At 38.4% G+C, this 22,399-nt stretch overlaps 1 protein-coding gene across 5 annotated transcripts in view; it reads right to left on the bottom strand.

Annotated features, from left to right (window-relative positions):
• The window catches only part of aff4 (ALF transcription elongation factor 4), a 103,499-nt gene that overhangs the window by 7,851 nt on the left and 73,249 nt on the right, over positions 1–22,399 (bottom strand). For all 5 annotated transcript variants that reach the window (XM_043703319.2, XM_043703318.2, XM_087995238.1 and 2 more), the window contains 9 exons: positions 19,020–19,946; positions 16,805–16,893; positions 15,193–15,448; positions 12,472–12,575; positions 9,098–9,161; positions 1,737–1,873; positions 1,548–1,619; positions 271–364; positions 125–168 (listed from right to left, as the gene is read on the bottom strand). In XM_043703319.2, the coding sequence (XP_043559254.1) occupies positions 125–168; positions 271–364; positions 1,548–1,619; positions 1,737–1,873; positions 9,098–9,161; positions 12,472–12,575; positions 15,193–15,448; positions 16,805–16,893; positions 19,020–19,946 (1,787 nt within the window). The remainder of the gene's footprint in view (positions 1–124; positions 169–270; positions 365–1,547; positions 1,620–1,736; positions 1,874–9,097; positions 9,162–12,471; positions 12,576–15,192; positions 15,449–16,804; positions 16,894–19,019; positions 19,947–22,399) is intronic.

Below are 22,399 nucleotides of genomic sequence, written 5' to 3'. Positions count from 1 at the left end.
TGCACATCATCTCTGTCACTTAAAAAAAACTCTAGGAAGTTAGACAATTCTCCCTTAAATCTATGCTGGCTCTTACAAATCAATCCAAATTTTGCATGTTTTACATACAGGAAAAATAAATTACCTTCCTACGCCAGGTGATTGAGCTTGAGCACTATTATATGAATTCTAGAAAATAAAATTGTTTCACATTAATACAAAGCAATGAAGAGTCTACTGGTTAGCAGCCAAGTAGATTAAACATATTTTAAAAGTACCGTACTAATTTACCTTGAGATGCTCAGTCAGTGTTTTGGAGTATTTTAATGCACTGTCTTTCTTCAGTTTAAACAATCTCATGTACAAAAGTGACTGACATCGAAGACTGGGGAAAAAAAGACAATTTTAGTTTTTGGAACAGAGAAAATTACTCCCTCTAATAGCATATGCTACCTCTCTGATTAGTCAAGGCTGAAAACTGAATGTATAAGTATCAACTCGACCAAGGTTAAATATTTTAAAAAAAATTATGCTGAGATATTATTTAATATCTTAGAATTAAGTATTCATGTGCTCATCCATTCCCTCTTACATTTACATAATCTGTTTGTCTCAATTATTCCTGTGGTAGTTTCATGAGCAAGGACATTTCTCTTCAATTTTCTAACCCCAACGCTGACAATCCTATGTTCCAGCCTCTCCCTTTGGATTTGTCCATTCTGAAAACATCTTCTCTACGTCTACCCTACAGAACTGTTTCACAATCAGAACAGCCTCTATCAAGGCTCCCCTTTGTCTTCTTTCTTCTAGAAGAGAGAGTCTCATGTCACCCAGCCAGTGATGGGCTGTAAGTGGGGATGTACAAACTTTTCACTGTACTCATTGAGTATGTGTGACAATAAAACTAATTTCAATAAATGTTCTTAGTTTTGGTCAAAATAGATTGCATCTTTTACCAGTTACAGCTGGAGGAATCCTCTAAGAAATTTCAGACACAACCTGTACCCTGCCACTGTGCATCAGGTTGGAAGTACAATATGGTCTCACAAACCTTGTTATTGATAATATTTTGATGCTGTTAATCTTCAGTGCAAACCAGAGGTAATATTTCAAGGCATAAAACCAAACAAAATTAACTTCACAGTTGAAAATAACTATAAAACCAAAATGGTTAGACAGATGTTCTTAAATAAAAAAGCAAAACTCCAACAATGGTGGAAATATGAAAGATAAACAGAAAATTCTGGAGTAATCCAGCAAGTCTGGCAGCATCTGTGGAGAGAGAAAGAATAAAGAACTCTTTAGCACTTTGAAGAAGAGTCGCGTTGGACTTGAAACATCAACCACCCTGCTTCTCTCTCCATAGATGTCTCTGGACCTGCTGGTTTTTTCCAGCATGTTTTGTTTTATTTTTAAAACACATATAGTTAATACAAACCACCTACACTGACAACACCTTTATTGTTGGTTTCAGCATCAGGTTAGTTAATGCTTACGAGATTCATTAAGATTACAACATTGACAAAAATGTTTGTGGTAAGGCTCAGATTATACAAGGCTAAACATACCACAAGACAGCCAGTTTTTTATCGGCTGCAGTAGCATCAGGTGCCATATGATTCTTTAGCTTCATAGTGTATCTAGAAAGAAAAAGACAAAACTTGAAACAGCAAGCAAATATTTTATTAAAGAAGTTAGTCATTTACAGTTATGAAGCAAAACAAAATGGCATTCTGATATCTAGAGTTTATACTTACTTGATCAGTTCTACAGTTTCAGCATACATGGGGAAAGGTGATTTAGCTTCTTGAGAACTTCGTTCCAATGCATTACCACACTCGATGAAAGACACAACGGCATCAAGGTAATATACTGCCTTTTCAAACCTATCTGACTACATGTGGCAAAACAGGAAGGAGTCAGTGCAGAGATCCATTAAGTAAAAATAACCATTTTTAAAAAAAATTCAAGATTTCATAAAACGTAGCACATAACACAAAACAAAGAGATAATGCAAAACCTTATTTAAAATATTGGTTAGATCAGAAAAATTCACCTAATTTCAAAGCTCAACTTTGGGAAGGAAGAAAAAAACCATCGAGATATTGGACAGAAGCTTCACCAAGACGCATCAGGGAAGAGCTGCTTTAGTTATGAGAAACTAGAAAACCTAGACTCTTTCCCTTAGAACCCTGAAAATCATTTGTGCTTTTTAAAGAAATCTTCTAAATTATAAAGGATTTTTGATAAATTGAGAGACAATGAAAGAGCATAAATTTAACATGTACTACTCAAGAAAAATAGCAATGGACTCAAATCTACAAAAGATTCGAAAAGGGCAGCAAAACAAAAAAAGAAATAAAAATTAAGAAAGCACTGGGAAGAAAAGTTAGAGAAGTGGGATTATACGGATACCTCAGAAGTCTATTAAGCATGTTTCTACACTTCTGTAAGATCACAGAAATTAATACACATTGGAAGGAAACAAGTTAGACATTTCTAACTAGCACTTAAGAAGGGAAAGAAAGAGTAAAACATAGACGTTTCAGCCCCAAATAAGTAGAGCACTTGAGGTGCTGTAACTGGCAACTTTGAAACTGATGGTAAACAATTGGGTAACGTTCATTTGTTATTGGTTAATATGAAGGTGACTGTCATGAGATCATTTTAGCATTGGAGACTACACTATTTTCTCAAATAACTTAATTTTAACAGGGAACTTGATAAATAATTTAGCTCTACTAAAAATCACCATACAAAAGGGGCTCTTCTGATATAGTGGTAATGATCCTACCTGAGTCAGGGTTCAAGCCCCATCTGTCTCAGAGGTGTGATAACATCTGAAAAGCTCAATTAAAAATATCTACCACTGAATATTTCAGAATATGCTATCTTGTAAAAATGCTTCCTTACAACAGATTTTACACAATTCAAGTACCTTGTGATTAAATGGCCACATTTGGTGAAATTTACAAATTTAATTTCAAACTCAATATTCCAGCCAAGCAAGTTATGTGTCATTGTTCAATAGTAGCTAGTTCACTAAATCTGTTATCAGAATCTCAACTTTACAAGCAAATACTAACCAAAAGATGCTTTTGAATGTTGAAGGAAAATGCTGAAAATGGAAGAACAAGTCTATCAATAACATCTGAAATAGTTTTTACATGTGTAAGGGTATGCGACACAAGTCATTCATTTGGATGAGATGAATTGATAAGATCAACAAACTGAGCGTTCAAGTAGAATGAACCCTAGAATGGTTGCAGCATAAAAAGGAGACAGTCAAGTTAGTGAACTGCCCATTTAGCTCATTCTACACCCCAGCCTTTTGTGCAGCCCTGCAATTTTCTTTTACCTTTCATTCTCTTTTGAAAACTACAACAGAATCTGTCTCCACCACCACTCTCAGGAAGTTGGAACCAATGCCTGCATAAACAAGTTTTTCCTCATGTCATCTTTGTTTCAATTTAAATTGATTAGCACTGGTACTTAACTATTGAAAACAGTTTCCCTCTACCCTCTCTAAAGACCCTTCACAATTTGGAATACTTCTATCAAATCTCCACTCAATCTCTCTTCACTAAGGAAAGTAATCCCAGCTTTTTCAAGCTACTCACCCAAATGAAACCCCTCATCCCAAGAAACAATCTTGTAAATCATTTCCACATCATCTCAAAGCACTCTTGATGCACACTGCCCAGCACTGGACATAATACTCCAGGTAAGGCCAAACCAGTGTTTTATAAAAGTTCAACATAACTTTCTCAGTTTGAATTCTACGATTCTCATTTTAAAGTCCAAGATATCTTTTGTATTTTTAGCCACTTTTAAACTTGCCCCCTGTCACCTCCAAGATGGAGTACACATATAGCTCTAGCGGTTTGCTCTTGCTTGCTTTTAAACTGGAGCAAAGAAGAAAAGAACAAAGAAAATTTACAGGCCAGGAACAGGCCCTTCGGCCCTTCAAGCCTGAGCCGATCAAAATGTAATGTCTAAACCGGTTGGTCAATTCTTGAGCATCTGCATCCCTTTACTCCCCACCTACTCATGCATTTATCCAGACCCATCTTAAATGAATCTACCGTGCCTCCCTCTACACCTCTGTTGGCAACGTGTTCCAAACGCCCACTACCCTCTGTGTGAAGTATTTGCCACGTGTATCCCCCTGAAACTTTCCACCTCTCACCTTGAAAGCGTGACCTTGTGTTATTGAATCCTTCGCCCTGGGAAAAAGCTTTTCTCTATCCACCCTGTCTATACCCTTCACGATTTTGTAAACCTCAATCAGGCCCCCCTCAATCTCCTTTTTTCTAATGAAAATAAACCTAACCTACTCAACCTTTCTTCATAGCTAGCACCTTCCATACCAGGCAACATCCTTCTCTGCACCCTCTCCAAAGCGTCCACATCCTTTTGGTAATGTGGCGATCAGAACTCTATACAGTGTTCTAAATGTGGCCGAACCAATGTCTTGTACAATTTTAACATGACTTGCCAGCTCTTATACTCAATAACCCGTCCAATGAAAGCAAGCTTTCTATATGCCTTATGGACGACTCTATCCACCTGTGCAGCAACCTTCAGGGTACAATGGACCTGCCCTCCCGGATCTCTCTGCCCATCAATTTTTCCCAAGGCCCTTTCGTTCATTGTATTAAATTGCTCTAGAATATACTCTTCTAAGGATTCACTTGATCTGTCCTGTCTATACCTGATATATGTTTCCTTCTTTTTCTTAACCAAACCCTCAATTTCTTTAGTCATCCAGTACTCCCTATACCTACCAGCCTTCCCTTTCACCCTGACAGGAATATACTTTCTCTGGATTCTTATTATCTCATTTCTAAAGGCTTCCCATTTTGCAGGTAAAGGGACGACTGGAAAATGGGAAGCCTTCAGAAATGAGATAACAAGAATCCAGAGAAAGTATATTCCTGTCAGGGTGAGAGAGAAGGCTGGTAGGTATAGGGAATACTGGATGACTAAAGAAATTGAGGGTTCGGTTAAGAAAAAGAAGGAAGCATATGTCAGGTATAGACAGGATTGATCGCGTGAATCCTTAGAAGAGTATAAAGGCAGTAGGAGTATACTAAAGAGGGAAATCAGAAGGGCAAAACAGGGACATGAGATAGCTTTGGCAAATAGAATTAAGGAGAATCCAAAGGGTTTTTACAAATACATTAAGGGCAAAAGGGTAACTAGGAAGAGAATAGGGCCCCTCAAAGATCAGCAAGGCGGCCTTTGTGTGGAGCCACAGAAAATAGGTGAGATACTAAATGAATATTTTGCATCAGTATTTACTGTGGAAAAGGATGTGGAAGATATAGACTGTAGGGAAATAGATGGTTACAGAGGAGGAAGTGCTGGATGTCTTGAAACGGTAAAAAGTGGAAAAATCCCCAGGACCTGGATAAATCCCCAGGTATACCCGAGAACTCTGTGGGAAGCTAGAGAAGTGATTGCTGGGATATTTGTATCATCGATAGTGAGGTGCCGGAAGACTGGAGGTTTGCAAATGTGGTGCCATTGTTTAAGAAGGGCGGTAAAGATTAGCCAGGGAACTATAGACCAGTGAGCCTGACCTCAGTGGTGGGCAAATTGTTGGAGGGAATCCTGAGGGACAGGATGTACATGTATTTAGAAAGGCAAGGACTGATTAGAGATAGTCAACATGGCTTTGTGTGTGGGAAATCATGTCTTACAAACTTGATTGAGTTTTTTGAAGAAGTAACAAAGAAGATTGATGAGGGCAGAGCAGTAGATGTGACCTATACGGACTTCAGTAAGGTGTTCGACAAGGTTTCCCCATGGGAGACTGATAAGCAAGGTTAGATCTCATGGAATACAGGGAGAACTAGCCATTTGGATACAGAACTGGATCAAAGGTAGAAGACAGAGGGTGATGGTGGAGGATTGTTTTTCAGACTGGAGGCCCGTGACCAGTGGAGTGCCACAAGGATCGGTGCTGGGTCCTCTACTTTTTGTCATTTACATAAATGATTTGGATGCGAGCATAAGAGGTACAGTTAGTAAGTTTGCAGATGACACCAAAATTCGAGGTGTAGTGGACAACGAAGAGGGTTACCTCAGATTACAACAGGATCTGGACCAGATGGGGCAATGGGCTGAGAAGTGGCAGATGGAGTTTCATTCAGATAAATGCGAGGTGCTGCATTTTGGGAAAGCAAATGTTAGCAGGACTTATACACTGAATGGTAAGGTCCTAGGGAGTGTTGCTGAACAAAGAGACCTTGGAGTGCAGGTTCATAGCCCCTTGAAAGTGGAGTCGCAGGTAGATAGGATAGTGAAGAAGGCGTTTGGTATGCTTTCTTTTATTGGTCAGAGTATTGAGTACAGGAGTTGGGAGGTCATGTTGCGGTTGTACTGGACATTGGTTAGGCCACTGTTGGAATATCGAGTGCAATTCTGGTCTCCTTCCTATCGGAAAGATGTTGTGAAACTTGAAAGGGTTCAGAAAAGATTTACAAGGATGTTGCCGGGGTTGGAGGATCTGAGCTACAGGGAGAGGCTGAACAGGCTGGGGCTGTTTTCCCTGAAGCGTCAGAGGCTGAGGGGTGACCTTATAGAGGTTTACAAAATTATGAGGGGCATGGATAGGATAAATAGGCAAAGTCTTTTTCCTGGGGTCGGGAAGTCCAGAACTAGAGGGCATAGGTTTAGGGTGAGAGGGGAAGATATAAAAGAGACCTAAGGGGCAACCTTTTCATGCAGAGGGTGGTATGTGTATGGAATGAGCTGCCAGAGGATGTGGTGGAGGCTGGTACAATTGCAACATTTAAGAGGCATTTGGATGGTTATATGGATAGGAAGGGTTTGGAGGGATATGGACCAGGTGCTGGCAGGTGGGACTAGATTGGGTTGGGATATCTGATCAGCAAGGACATCTCTATGACTCTAATTAGTCGCATCACCTCGCATTTGTCTGGATTGAAAACCATCTGTCACCTTTCCGCCCAACCAGTCTATCTACATCCTCCTGTATTCTCTGACAGTCCCTTATGCTTTCTGCTACTCCATCAATTCACTTTATATTGTCTCTCCCTGCCTTCTGTCTAAAATCCCACTTTCCTGCATAAAATCTCATTTGCAATCTTCAACAATTCCACCAGTCTGTGTTTTCTTGAAGTCCATCACTATACTCTCATCACATAGAAACATAAGAGGAACAACAGGCAATTCAACTCAAGCTTACACTGCAATTCAATTAGAATACGGATGTTTTTCTATCTTATTGTTACTTTCCCACACTATTCCCACAGTCCTCAGTGTCCTTAATATCTAAAAAAATTAATTTGTCTTGAACACATTCATTATACTTATAAGCTGCGTCATCAGGAAGTTTTAAAATTATCTTGTTCACCCAATTTAACTCACTAATATAGATCAAGAAAAACAGGACTTCAAGTCCTCATCTATGGAACACCACTGTGGATCTTCCACCCTCAAGTAAAGTTCACACCACGTAAATGTCAGGCAAGTCAGAATTTAATCATTGTCCCATGACATTCAAAGGTATTGCCATCAATTAATCTATTACCATTGACCAGAAACTGAACTGGACTAGCCATATAAAGACAGTGCCTGCAAGAGCAGGAATTCACTTCCTGACTCCTCAAAGCTGGTCCATCACCTATAAGGCACAAGTCAGGAATTTGAAGGAATACCCAACACTTGCCTGGATGAGTGCAGCTCCAACAAAAGGGGCAGTAGATACATGAGGCAATTATTACCACTGGCAGCTCCCCTCCAAGCCACTCACCATCCTGACACAGAAACATAACACTGTTCCTTCAATAGTGTTGGGTCAAATCATAGAACTCTCTCCGTAATGGCCGTTTACCTACAATAAACGGCTATCCGCAATTCAAGAAGGCAACTCATCACCACTTTCTCAAGGGCAACTAGGATAGCCGATGCCCTAGCGCAGCCAGTGATGACACCAACCTTCCATGGGTGAAAAAAAAAATGCTGCTTTCTTTCACTTGGCCATTTTCATATCCATGTTGCACTTATGCTTTTATCAATTACCTTCAACTTTGTGGTCAATCTTGTTTTGTGACACTTTGACAAACATCTTTTAAATGTTTCTACATACCCCATCAACTGCATTATCCTCACCAATTGCTGCATTACCTCAAAAAGAAAACCTTAGTTAAGTTATTAAAGATGATTTGTGTCAAATTCATACTGGCTTTCCTTGATTGATCCACACTAATCAAAGTAACTGCAAATTCTGCCTCTTATTCCCATCCCCAAAAGGTTACATTAACTGTCACTGCTGAATTTATCTTTGCAGCCTTTTCAGAACCAAGTTGTATTTTTAAAATTCTTTCTGCTTTACATTTATCATTTGGCATCCAAGGAGCTCTGTTTTGATTATCCTAGCTGTTCCCCTCACGTTTAAATAAGTGAAATTTCTCTTCAGAGAAAGCCTATTGTTTATTTACAGTTTTGTCTGATAATTCTGCTTCCAACTTATGTCAGCAGATCTGATAGGAACCCACTGAAACTGGTCTTCCTCCAAGTTTCACTCAGGTTGTTTCTTTTCTATACTAACCTAAACTTTATGATCACTGCTCCCCCGACTAACACAAAGATCCATTTCACTACTTCATTCCCTAGAAACAGAACTTGGTATACCTTATTTCTCACTGGGATAGAATATGACTAAAACTCTCCTTAACACATTTAAAAATTTTCTCACATTACTTTTTACTCAAATTGCATCAGTTTACATTGGTCTAAATTAGCTTGTATACTATCAAGTTCTCCATTACAATAAGTCTATTGTGCAGTTCTAATTGTCTTGTAAGTTCACATCCCTAAATCTTACTGATATTAGCTCTTCATTCCAGACTTAGTTATTTAATAGAATGTAAACACCCCTGCTGTAGCTCATCTTTGGACCCTTAGACATCTGTTTTAAAAGTCTAGTAATGTAATCACTCTTATCTTGCATAAATTGTGCACTTGTAACAAGTAACAGAATAGCTGTTTCATCATTAGATTAAGGACACAAATAACTTGCATATACTCTTCACACATTGCCTTGCCACCAAACTGAAAAGAACAAACATCGTAGCTAAGTACTTACCAGAGCATCTGCATTGTGCTTAAGCTTTTTTGCTTCCTGTAGATAATGATCTGCTGAATGCAACCTAAGATTGAAAAATGTAAAACAAACTTTTGAGATTTAGTGTTCTCCACAGTTCAAAACTGCAAGAGCTGCTTTGCTTCATTAACCAAACTTCACAGCCATCCTAAGACCAAACCTTGCAAGTTTTATCATTTTTTTTGCTGTTCCTTAGCATTAATAAACTTGGTTTAAAATTCAAATTTTGAAATAGACCTAGATTTGACCTAGATTTTGTGATCAACTGTAAAATAACAGCACTTAATCCTGACCTCGAAGACTGATGTCTGTAATGATTGTGATCTCTGTGGCATGGACTGCCCACTTCCTGAATCAGATTGAATCTGGCACTGTCAGGAAGATTTCCGTGTGTCCAATAATAGAGATGTTATCAAGCAGGGCTAAGCAATCAATTGTATTGAATATGCTGAATTTTCTTGCATTAAAAATTTTGAAAGCAAAAATAAAATTTGTACCACACATGGGATGAAGGTACAAAAATGACAAAATGTTTAAAAAATTGAAAACAAAATTATAAAATTTATAAGTTGTCAGCTTTTTAAAATGTAAAATGTATTTTTTCAAGCCCAATGAGCTGTTTTGCAGCAAATAAACAGTGGGGGCTATTTAAAAAAAACAATTAAAAATATTCAAAAACTACAAGTTTGAGTGAATAATTCCCATCGGTAGCTTACTGAGATGGCTCAGGATAGTATAGCATTAAAAGTTAATATGATTAATGACTAGTTTAGATCCCAAGTACAGTTAAAGAGAGAAAGATTTAAAAATGAAGACTAGGAACAAAGACCCAACACCTATTACAACATTTAAAAGACATTTGGACAGGTACATGAAGACAGTCATTCAGTTATACAGCAAGGAAACAGACCCTTTGGTCCAACTTGTCCATGCTGATCAGACATCCTAATCTGACTTAGTCCCATTTGTCAGCATTGTGATCCCTTTAAACCCTTCCTATTCATATAAGCATCCAGATGTCTTTTAAATGTTATTGTACACACATTCACGAGTTCCTCTGGCAGTTTGTTCCACTCACACCATCCTCTGCATGAAGTTAGCCCTCAGGCCCTTTCTAAATCTTTCCATTCTCACCTTAAACCTATGCTCTCTAGTTTTGGAAGACCCAATCCAATGAAAAAGATCTGGCTATCACGCTATCCATGCTCATGATTTTATAAGCCTCTCGAAGGTCACCCCTCAGCCTCAGATTCTTCAGGGAGAAAGCCCCAGCCTATTCAGCCTCTCCCTATAGCTCAAACATGCCAGCCACAGCAACATCCTTGTAAACCTTTTCTGCACCTTAGTTCAACAACATCCTTTCTATAGGACTAACAGAACTGTACGCAGTACTCCAATAGTGGCCTCAAATGTCCTGCACAGTTGCTACATGAAGTTCCAACTCCTATACTTGACGCTGTGACCAATGAAGGAGGTAAGGTTTAGAGGGTTATGGGCCAAACACAGGCAAAAGGAACTACTTTCGTTTTGGAAGCTTGGATCCGTTTCCTTACCTTATGACTATGACTCTATAACTAATAAAAGGGTTTACTGAGTTGGGATGATTATGGTACAAAGGATAGAAGATTGATTTAACAGACTGGGAAGAGATAGGGAATAAATGGGGCATTTTTAAATGACTCATGGACTGCCACAAGGATCAGTGCCAGAGCATCAGCAACTTAATCCATATTCATAGCTTAGACAAGATGAGTAAAATATCTACTTTTGTTTATAGGGTGGGAATGCAAGATGTGAGAGGGGGTGGAGTCAAAGAGGGCTCGCAAAGGTTGAATAAGTGGGTAAATGGGGTAGATGGAGTACAATGTTGAGAAATGGGATGTTATTTATTTTGCTCATAAAAATAGAAGAGTCACTTTATTTTCCTGCAAGATAAAATGAAAACTCTATGTTTACACTCAGACTTGTACAAAGAACACAACAAGTTAATATTCCAGTACATCACGATTGGAAAAGAAAATGTCATGTTGGATTCTATTGCAAGTTCGCTGGATTGCAAGAATAAAAAAATTTTGTTATAATCATACAGAGCTTTAGTGATACCGCACATGGAATACTGTGTCCAATTTAGAGTGCAGAGTTTTAAAAAAGGAACTGTTTACACTGGAGGCTGTATAGGAAAAGGTTCACAAAGTTGGTCCTTCGATTTTTCTATGCTAAGAATTTGAATAAATTGACTGTCTTCTCTGGAGAGAAGCAGTTTCCTTGAAACATTCAAGATCATGGCGGGATTTTAGAGGATAGAGAAGATGCCATTCTGTCTGACTGGGGAACAAGGACACAGTTTCAGATTAAAGAGGCAATCATTTAGAGTTGAGATGAGGAGAAATTCCTTCACTTGAAAGGGTTATGAATCTGTAGACTTAAGGGGTTATAGATGCACCATCATTGAATATATTTAAAGTTGAGAGGGACATATTTTTATTGTCTCAGGGAATCAACAGTAAGGCAAGTAAGCAAGAAAGTAGAATTGAATCCCAAGACCAGCCATGATCATACTGAATGACAGATCATGCTAAAGGGACTCTAAGATGTGAAGACCTTGGGAATCATGTTGACAAGAACAAAAGATTGTACCAGCCTGAGCATTTAATGTTATTCCACTTTCTGTAAATTTTAGTGAAATGGAAATTTCACAATAATTACTCTGCTTGTTGCTGTTGCAAGTCAAAAACAAAAGTTTGTCAAATGATCTGTCATTGCTCAACTGAACAACTACCCTTTAATTAAATGCAATGAGCACAAATCCCATTAATTGCGGAATGCAGAATAAAGACTCAATAAAACCTAGTTGCTTTATTTGAAGACATGTTCCTTCAGTTTCCTCTCTTTCCTTCATCTGAGATTTGTTTGAAATAGGAGACCAAGATGAAAAGCCCATGTAATAGAGTTACACCAAATATTGAAAGGTGAAGTCGAAATCAGGAAATAATAAGTCAGGTGATACAAGCTTGGATTTTAAATGTTGAAAGAGAAGGTAACAACAATTGACGATGATAATATCTTTCACAGGTTAGGACCCTAGGTAAGAATAAAGAAAAGTAGAGATAGTGTGAAGGATTTAAATGGGTTGACATGGAGATATTTAGTTAAATAGAAATATAAACAATTACAGCTAACGTCATGCACTAAATGTAACTTAATTGCAGATCCAAAGCTAAATTCTTTCTGACAAGTATCTTCAATTCAAATTAAAATTCTATATTTATAATGTCATCCCTTTCCTACAGTGTTGCACTTTTATTTAAGCAATTAAAGATCATGAGATTATCAAGGAAGATTGCTATTATACTTACCGGTCATCAAAGCTGAGTTTGGGCCTTCTTGACTTTAATCCATCTCCTGATGGTGTTGACGATTGTAATGGGTTCAAGGAGCTAACTGGGGTTTTCTCTTGTAACTATAAAGGGGAAAAAAAATGAACTGTAGATACTTCAATGAACATCATATCAAGAATCAGGCACTCTGACCACAGCATGGACACATCAAGCCTTATCTAACAGTAATTCTGTCAACCAATTGGACATACAGAATTTCAGCTCAACTGATCTTGACAGCATGATTGAGGTAGGCACGAGACCTTACTTTTGTACTCATTCAGACACCTAGCCTCCTTTTATGTGATGTCACCTGAACTATGACCAATTTTCTCTTGAAGCCTTCAGTTTCCTGAGATGATGGCTTTATACCTTGGCATTCAACTTCATTTTAAGCATTAACAGTTGCATTAAGAAGCTCCACTTTGACATGGCAGTCTCTACTGCACTAATGCTCTGCAGCAAAACTGAAGGGCCCACTTTAAGACCGAAGCCTTGGGAAAGTTACATAGACCCTGAGTAGCCCCAGCATTACGGTCCTCCACACTCTTAACCTTCCATTTTTGGACTAAAGGAATGCAGAACATGGGGTATGCATAAACAGTTCAGAAGAATGAAAAAAAATTGATTCAAGCATACACAATTCTTACAGGAATCAACAGGATGGATACAGGAAGGGCATTAGGAAGGGAATGGCTGGGGTTTAGAATCAGGGAACAGGAAACACTTTCAGAATAAAGGGCAGGCTGCTTAAGACCAAGCAGGAGGAGGAATTTATTCAAAGTTTGGTTTATCTTTGGATTGTTCTTTCCAGAGGGTTATGCAGGCTCAGTTGTTCAACATGTTCAAGACTGTGACCAATAGATTTCGATGTATTAAAAACAGAAAGATATGGAGATAGTGCAGGAAAATGCCACTAAAGTGGATCAGCCACGATCTTGTTGAATGGGGAATGGTCTTGTTTAAAGATTGAATAGCCATGTCCTGTCGCAGTTTAGGTTCCCACTGACATCTGGAATGTGCCACTCACTTTAATCGAAAGTTCTCACCTCAAATTTTGCAATGTGTGGGATTTATATTTGCCTATTAATTAGTTAGCAAATTGATATGCTGCATCATATTTAAACTAAAACTCTGGGACATTTTTGTGGTCACATTGTTTGTTAGTAAGGAACGTGGGCATGATTAAGAATTGACCTTTACATGCATTCTTCTTTAATTGAGCCTTTGAAACTGGAACAAAATCAGTTAAACAAATAAACTTCACAGCTGGGCATGGATTCTCAAGGGCAGCAATCTCTCACACAAAAAGTGAATGAACAGGATGCTGCGAGCAGTAACAAATTTCCACAACATTATGCAGCCTAATATTTAGCTCTAAACTGGGTATGGAGGTAAACATCTATCTGCTGAGACTCCAGACTTCCTGGACCTACTGTCTGAGCCTAAACTCAAACTGCGAGCAGAAGGTAATGCCACAAATGTATTAGATATGCTAACAGTATAAATCAACTCATTGTCTAGAATTTCAGCTTGCACATTTCCAAATTCTAAAGGTGCTTTCTTACAGCAGAGAGAGAGAGATAGGAAGCAGGAAGTTTTGTTCCACCAAATATTAGAGAATGTATTGATGATTTTGGTTTTACTTTCAACGAGGGGCAATGCACTGTCGGAGAATTAACAAGGTAAGAGGAGTATATGATGAACAGTAACACTATACAGAGGAAGAGATGTTGGTGTGCATATTCATAGATCCTTGAAGGCAATACGACAGGTGCATAAACTGGTTAAGGTGGTATACAGATACATGCCTTTATTAGTTGAGGTACTGCATATATGATGAAGCTAAATAAGAGTGACGCCACAGTCAGAGTAGCGTGTACAGTTCTGGTTGCCACACTGTACGAAGGATGTACTTTCACTAGAAAGGGTGAAGAGGAGATTCACTGGGATGTCACCTGGGCTGGAGTGTTTTATCTATGATCTTTGGTGATCCTCAGGGTATTCATAATTGCGGATTCAGAATTGGCTACAGTTTAAAGCCAGGAAGAGATGGTTGGGCATCTAATGGATGATCTTCATCTGGCAATTAAGTGGTACACCAGAAGTTTAAGTCTGTCATACTTCTGTGCCTGAATAGGATCCTGTGATTCTTTGCTACATATATATGTACAATATTCAGTTGAATATCTGCCATTCCCCACACAAAAGACTTAATAGGAAAATGGCCAGTTTTAGAAAACGAGTATGCCTACTAACCAAATTTCAATGATGTGTTCAATAATGAGGGTAAAAAGTAGATTTTTGATCTTAAAGCTTTCAGAAGGTTTAATTTTATATATTTCTTGTCATGGAATCTTAAGATATGGGCTCATGTTCATGATAATCCAATGCATAAGAAATTAAGCTCTGTTGTTATAAGGAAGTGAGTAGTTAAATAAAAATTAAGAATCAATAATCCTTACATCACAATATGCACATTTTGGTGCTAATTTTTCCAAATAACATTAGCTCAAGGCAGGTATGAGTGTGTACCACGTGATTGCCAATACTTCTCATTTACTGTAAGAGGAGCATTTCATCTCCCTTGAAATAAAAAATATGAGGAAAATATCTGATACTGTGAATTGCATCATAGTCACACGGCACCTAGGAGCAGTGACTACAATGTGATTGAACACTCAAAAGACAATAACTTACTTTATTCTCCTTAGGGCGTATTGATGTTTTCTCGTCTGCTTTTTTATGTTTCGAAGAAGAAGAATTGCTTTTGCTGCTATTATTGCTGCTACTGTTCTGCTTTGCGTTACCAGTGTTACTCTTTGAGGTGGAGTTTTGATTGGCAGCTCTCCTACGACTCTGATGCTTATGCTCGGTCTTGGGTGTCTTTTGTGCAGCACTCGCAGATGGAGAAGGCAGTGGCACCTTTTCTCTTTCAGCAGTTGGTTTTAAAGAGCTGTGGAATGAGGAACGAAATCTCAGTTTCTCCCACCCACAAAAAGAACTGCCAGCATGTTCCTAATCTTGCAGTTCATAAAATTATACAGAAATAGTTTTACTCCTTCAGGATATATCTTAAATTGCAGGATTAAAACCCCTACCAACCTTGGAGTATGAAAATTCTGGAAATTCCTATCTCCTCTATGGTCAACTATCTATCTGCCTGACTCAGTTTCTATCAGCTTGCTTCATCAGAGCCTACATTTAATACTTTCCACATCTGAAAGTTGGGTTATGCAATGTCTCTATTTACCTACTTAACTGAAGTCAATATTGACACAGTTAATATCTAATCTTACAGTAAACACTTATGCTTACTATAGTTTAATTTAATTCAATAATAAACAGATAGTAAGTGGACTGAAACATTGTACAAATTGATCATTTTCTTCATGATCAAGTCAGTATTGAAAGACAGCATCAGATGCTTAAAACTTCGGATTTACTGAAATGAAAAGTGAATTGAAACACTGGCAAACTTTCAGGAAGATCAGAATTTAAGATAGATGGGCACTGATTAGCTAACTTTAGATTTCAGTCCCAATGATTTTAGTGGGATGGAATGCTGATGCAGGTGATTGGATTTTCCCCATCAATAATGTAATACAGGATTGGCATCGGGTGGTGCAATGGCACCACCCTTACATCTGAGCCAGGAGGCCTGGGTTGAAGTACAATTTGCACTAGAGGTGTGTCATAAACATTTCTCTGAACAGGGCAATACAGAAAACCTGTAATATACCGTAGATACTGGTCAATCTATGGAAATATCAATTACACACAGTTCAAAAAATTCAGAATACTTGGACATAAAATCTGACAGACTGTTTCAATAGAAAGTACAATATTAACAATTCCAGTGATACACATTTGACTTTGGAACTCACTGAGTTTCTCAATCCCATTCAAGATTGGTGAGGGACCTATATAAGGCACCTCAACTTCCAAACATGCAAATGGAATGATTGGGGAAAAGAAAAAGAAAAAAGATGGAGATAAAAAGGTTCCTGCTGTTGAATGACATCTCTAAACTTCATTGTGCGCCGTAAAATGGTGGAACAAAAACAGGATCATGATCTGTTACAATAGTCTCTATAATAAAATGTGACATCTAACTTTTGCCAAAGATTAGCCTGTTGAATGAGGTAGTAAAGAACTATGGCCATGGAGCTACGTCACACCATTAGCTGCTCTGTTCAATTGAGAACAAATTAGTGAAAATTGGAAAAGAGCTTGACAAATTGCAATTGTAGAAAGGATTAATTTATGACTATTTAAAATAAACCCAATTAATCTATTCAAACATACTCACTCTTTACTGCTGGAAGGCTTGTGATTAGAACTACTCCTTTCTTCAGCTTTAGGCCTTTTGTTTTCACAACTCTCATTTTCCCCATCGTTCTGAACAAACATGCAAAATAATTGCGATCAACATCTCCAAAATTTCCAAAGATTGCAACTCTTCTCTGATTATAGCCACAAGTAACTCCACCAATAACACTTTCCAATCGTGGAGTAATTGAACGTATCAAACATGTACTCATGTTCATAGGATCCAAGGTAAAGCGTTATATTGGATCTAAATTCTTATAAAAGTAGAAAGCAGAGCGTCATGGTTAATGGGTACTTTTTGAAACGGACTAGTCCATTTCGTTACTGAATCCCAAGGGACTCAGTACAAGGTGCTTTGACCTTAGAGAGAAATATCAACAATTTGAACTTGAATGTAACGGGTATGAGTACGTAGTTTATAGATTATACAAACACCGGCTATGAGGTTGACAAACAAGAAAGCTGTAAGTTACATACATATGGGCAGATATTAATGAACTAGTCAAATGTGTGGAACTGTGGTAAATGGCCTTCAAGGCAGAGAAATGAGGGATAAAGCATTTGGGGAAGGTGAAGAATTTAAGGAAATAGAATATAAATGGTAGGACACAGAAAAGCAGAAGAACAGAGTAACTTTGCAGTCTACATTCACAAATTAGATAAGTTGTATGGACAGGCAGAAAAGGTTGCCAATTAGGTAAATAGGATATGTGCCTGTATTAGCTGAATCACAGAATAAAAAGAACTAGTAGGCCATGTTGGAACTCATTAAATGCTGGTTAGGCCACTGCCAAAAGTCAACATTCTCCAAGGAAGCTGGGGTTTGCACGACAGAGGGTACAGAGAAGATTTACAAAGATTTATGCTGAACCGAAAAAAAAAGCTAGGAGCTGGGGTTGTTTCTTTGTAACTGAGGGGTGTAATAATTAAATGAGTGTGAGTGAGTGTAGGAGGGAGCAAGGTGGGGGGGGGGGGGGAGGGAGGAGAGAGATGGGGGAGGTGTGAATGTGTTGGTGGTTGGGCGGGGAGATAAAAAACAGGAAAGAATAGTAAGGGACAATGCTAACACAAAGTGGAAAGGAGCTAAAACTATCAAATAATGGCAGAAGTCCTTGTGACATTTGTAAGTTATTGGATATACACTTGAAGTACTATTAAGGGGTAAGGTCATGAGCTAAGAGCTGATGGCTATTTGCCAGCTGGCATAGGCAAAATGGGTCTCAGCTTCTTTTCACACTTCAAAACTTGATTCTACTACATCAAGGATGTGACAATATGGGAAGGTAAGATTTTGTTGTATTTCTTTCAGCATTTTAATTTATAATCCCCAAAACTAAACCCATCTCTGCAAATTATTACAGAACTTTTAATAATTGCAATCAGCTGAATGAAGTAGAGACAAGAAAGGAGTTTCAAATATGACCATGGAAGCAATGTTAAACAGGCTAACATGCTATTTATTAAATAACAAGACTCCAACCCAAACATATCTTCTCTTTGAACAGAGTTTGACTGCACCATTAAATTTACTCCAAGTTTATACTAATTGCTGCTTCGAATCTGCCATAAATAACCTTGTTTTTCCGCTGGTGAGAAGTCTAGATTTTGTTTCCTTGCAGTGCTCAGAAAGTGCAAGGTTAACAGTATTTTCATTTCTGAAAAAGACAATTGTATGCATAAGACTGTGTATAGGAATTAATCTGTAAAACAGCAAACTTCCAGAAACAGCACAATGGCAAATAACTGTTTTGTTTTTTAAAGTGATGTTGATTGAGGGATTGGAATAGAATACTGGGGACGATTTCCCTGTTCTTCAATACAGTGCTGGGAATCTGAGTTGTCCTATTGAGCAGGCAGATATGATCGCAGTTTAACATCTCATCTGTACCTTTGACAGTTCAGCATATCACTGGAGTTTGTCTTGAATTTTGCGGTTCAATTCTTGGACTGGGACTCAACATTCTGATTTTCAGCTGAGTGTTATCAACTGAGCATCAGGTGCCAGATAAAAGATGTGCTAAACACATACTTTTCACAAATTGTGGGAGTTAATATTGCAGCTGAAAAAGAGTCTCGATGAAGAAAAACAACTATTTATACTCCTAAACTGGTCATTTGTTACCTTTCTAAATTGCTTCCATTATTGTGAAGGAACAAAACATACAATAAATCAGTAAAGCTGTTTTGCCTCTCACCTTGTGTTTTCGCTTGCCTTTATTTGATTTTTTTTCAGTAGACTGCTTTGGAGTGTCTCGCATATGCCTATCCAAAGAGATCTCCTTATCCACTTTAGTTTGCTCCATTTCTTTACGAGGTGATTCAGGTTTCCTAGATAATAGACTTAAGTCAATCCTAACAATGAGTGAAGTAATATTACGGTATTTGTCATCAACATCACTCAGCGGCGAAAGGAGTTCTTTCTCTTCCATAGGAGAGAAAAGCCTTTGCCGAAAAAAGTTGTCTTCCCCATCAACAGAGGATTTATGGACAGGAGTCCTATTATTCTCAGAATACTTTGGAGTCTGAGAAGCAGGAGCGAGAGTTTCGCTTTGTTCAGAATCTGAGGAAGACGAGTCTGTTTCAACATACTCCCTTGATTTCTGAGGTGTTTTATTGGCACTCTTGTGTTTTCTTTTTTCAACAGTTACCCGAGTTGAAGACTTGGATTCTCTCTTTGTGCTGGGTTTTCTATAACCCTTTGTAGCAGCTTTATGACGATTTGCAGGAATAGGAGTTGCTCTGTCTGAAGTAGGCTCACTTTCAACTTTTAGTCCTCCTCTTTGTTCCTCAGTTACAGTTGGCCGCTCTGCTTTCTTGGGCTGTTTTTTACCAACTGTCTTCCTCTGTGCACTACCATCACTTTGCGCTGGTGACTTTTGACGACTTCTAGTTTCGGACCCTTTCTGTGCATTCCTCGAATCTCTTCCAGGAGTGGCTGTGTTTCCATCCTTGGATCCACCTGGATCCTCATACGTACTCTGGTCTCTGTTCTCCTTCTTATAACTGTGACTCTGTGATGACTGAATGTGACTGTCCACAGATGAAGCTGGTGAAACTTTATGAGAATTCACCTTGTTCAGCCAGTTGTCTAATTGCCACTTACTTGAAGGTGGTGGCTCCGGCTAAAAGATAGAGAGAAAAAATGTTGAACTGCTAATCATTGATTAAAAACATATTCAAGCAGAAAAGCAGACTCAAAAAGAATTCTTCTGAACCCAAACAATACATCAACTTGGTTGACTAATATTACTTTGCTTGTTATTTCCTAAATAATTTTTGCATCCAAAGGGAATAAATCACCTTTTATGCTTTTTCAACCACGTGTATGCAACATATTTGGATTTTCAGAAGGCATTTGATAAGGCACAACATATTATGCCATTTAAGATAAAAGCCATAAACGGAGCGGCATCAAGACATTATTTCAATGAGCAACATCACACTGCAGCACCCAAGAACTACAAAGAGCAGAAGAAAAATATGGATACAATGTTTTCAAGAAAAATTAGTACCCAAGAAACACAATCCGCCAATTCCTCAGAAACAAACCCAAAGAAGCAGACACAATTCAACCAAAAACTATAGCCACATTATCTTACATCATAGACATATGAGAAATGACTTCCCGACTACTCAGACCCCTTGGCATCATCGTAGCCGACAAACCTACCAACACACTTAAACAGTGACTAATGAACCTAAAGGATCCATTAGATACTACCAGCAAATCTAATGTGATTTACAAAACACCATTCAAGAACTGTGAAAAGAAAACACTACACTGGACAAACAAGCAGAAACTTGCCACCAACTAGCCATGAGAAGACATGACCCACTATCACTAGTTTCTATACGTACAGACAAAGAAGGACCTCACTATGACTGGGACAACACACACATTCTAGGACAGGCAAAATAAAGACACACAAGAATTCTTACAGGCATGGCATTCTAACCAGAACTCCATCAATAAACATATCGACTTAAATCCCAACTACCTTACATCCCATCTACCTTCCCTAGAAAGAACTGGAAATAACATCATCCACCTTAAGAAACCAAGGCCTATAAATAGAGAGGCGGGACATACCACCAGCGCTTCACCAGAGACTCTCACTGATGTTACCTAGTCATGGTGACGAAACATCTAAAAACAAACCTTCCAGCTCAGTGAGCTAACTTACATACATAAAAGCCCATTGTTTTAGAGGTAGTACATTAGCATGGATAGGGGATTGGCTAACGAATAGAAGGCAGTAGGTTGCGATGAGAGAGGCCTTTTCAGGATGGCAACTCAATTAGTGAAAAAGCAGAGAGATCAGTATAGGGACCACAGTTACTTACAGTACCTATAACAATGATTTGAATGAGGAAAGTAATTGCACTATACCCAAGGTTGCAGATGATAAAAATAGGTGGGAAAACACATGATGACGAAATCAGTTGATCCAGGAGTAGAGACAGGGTTAAGCAAATGGACAAAAACTTGACATACAGAATATAATGTGAGAAAATGTGCGGTTACAATGTTGAAATGTTGGCAGGAGGAGCACTAAATATTATTTAATTGGAGAAAGACTGCAGAAAGCTACAGATGGATTTGGAAGCCCTTCTGCATAAATTCCAAAAAACTTGCATACGAGTACAGCAGAATATGGAAGGCAAGTGGAATGCTGGCCTTTATGTCAAAGGGAATGGAGCATAAAAATAAGGAAGTCTTGCTAAAACTATATAAGGCATAATCAGAACAAAAACTGTGAATGGTTTTGGGCCCTTTATCTATTGTAAGATATATTGAAAGGTAGTACAGAGAAGGTTCACAAGGCTGACCCCAGGTGTTGGAACTGTCTCGTGAGGGGAGGTTGAGTAGGTCATGACAGTACACACCGGAATATAGAAAAATGAGAGACAAACTTATTGCAACATACAAGATTCTTAGGGGACTGGACAGGGTAAATGTGGAAAGGGTGTCTCCTCTTGTGGGAGAGTCTAGGGCCAGCAGGCATAATATCAGAATACATAGTTGTACACTTAGTAAGAGACGAGGAGGAATTTCTTCTGAGGGTACTGAATCTTTGGAATTCTTTAATGACAGAGGGGCTGTTTTGTTGGGTCATTCAGGCTGAGATGGATAGATTTTTAATCATTAAGAGAATCAACCGTTATGTGGAATAAAGTTAGCAAAATGGAGTTGAGGATCATTAGACCAGCCATGATCTCACTGAAGGACAAAGCATTTCAGCTAGTTGAATGGCCTGCTTCTTTCCACCATGTTAAATATCAGAGTATCACTGCCAATTATCTTTGGTCAATGAAGGATTAGACATGGCAGACTGAGGACAAGTTCTCAAATTCAAGATATTAAGTAACTATTCTGCATCCTTAGCTATCAGGCTTGAGTCAGGACGGTGATGGAATACTCTACTTGCCTGGATAAGTGTAGCTCCAACAACACAAGAAGCTTTACACTATGCAGGAGAAAGCAGCCTGCTTGATCCACAACATCCACTCCCACTACCACTGACATTCTGTAGCAGCAGTGTGCAGCACCTAGAAGATGCACTGTAGAAATTCA

The sequence above is a fragment of the Chiloscyllium plagiosum genome, unplaced genomic scaffold, assembly GCF_037043375.1.
Source record: "Chiloscyllium plagiosum isolate Xiang-an unplaced genomic scaffold, Cpla_swu_hap1 HiC_scaffold_16, whole genome shotgun sequence".
Classification (NCBI taxonomy): domain Eukaryota; kingdom Metazoa; phylum Chordata; class Chondrichthyes; order Orectolobiformes; family Hemiscylliidae; genus Chiloscyllium; species Chiloscyllium plagiosum.
This window is presented reverse-complemented; position numbering and strand designations above follow the sequence as displayed.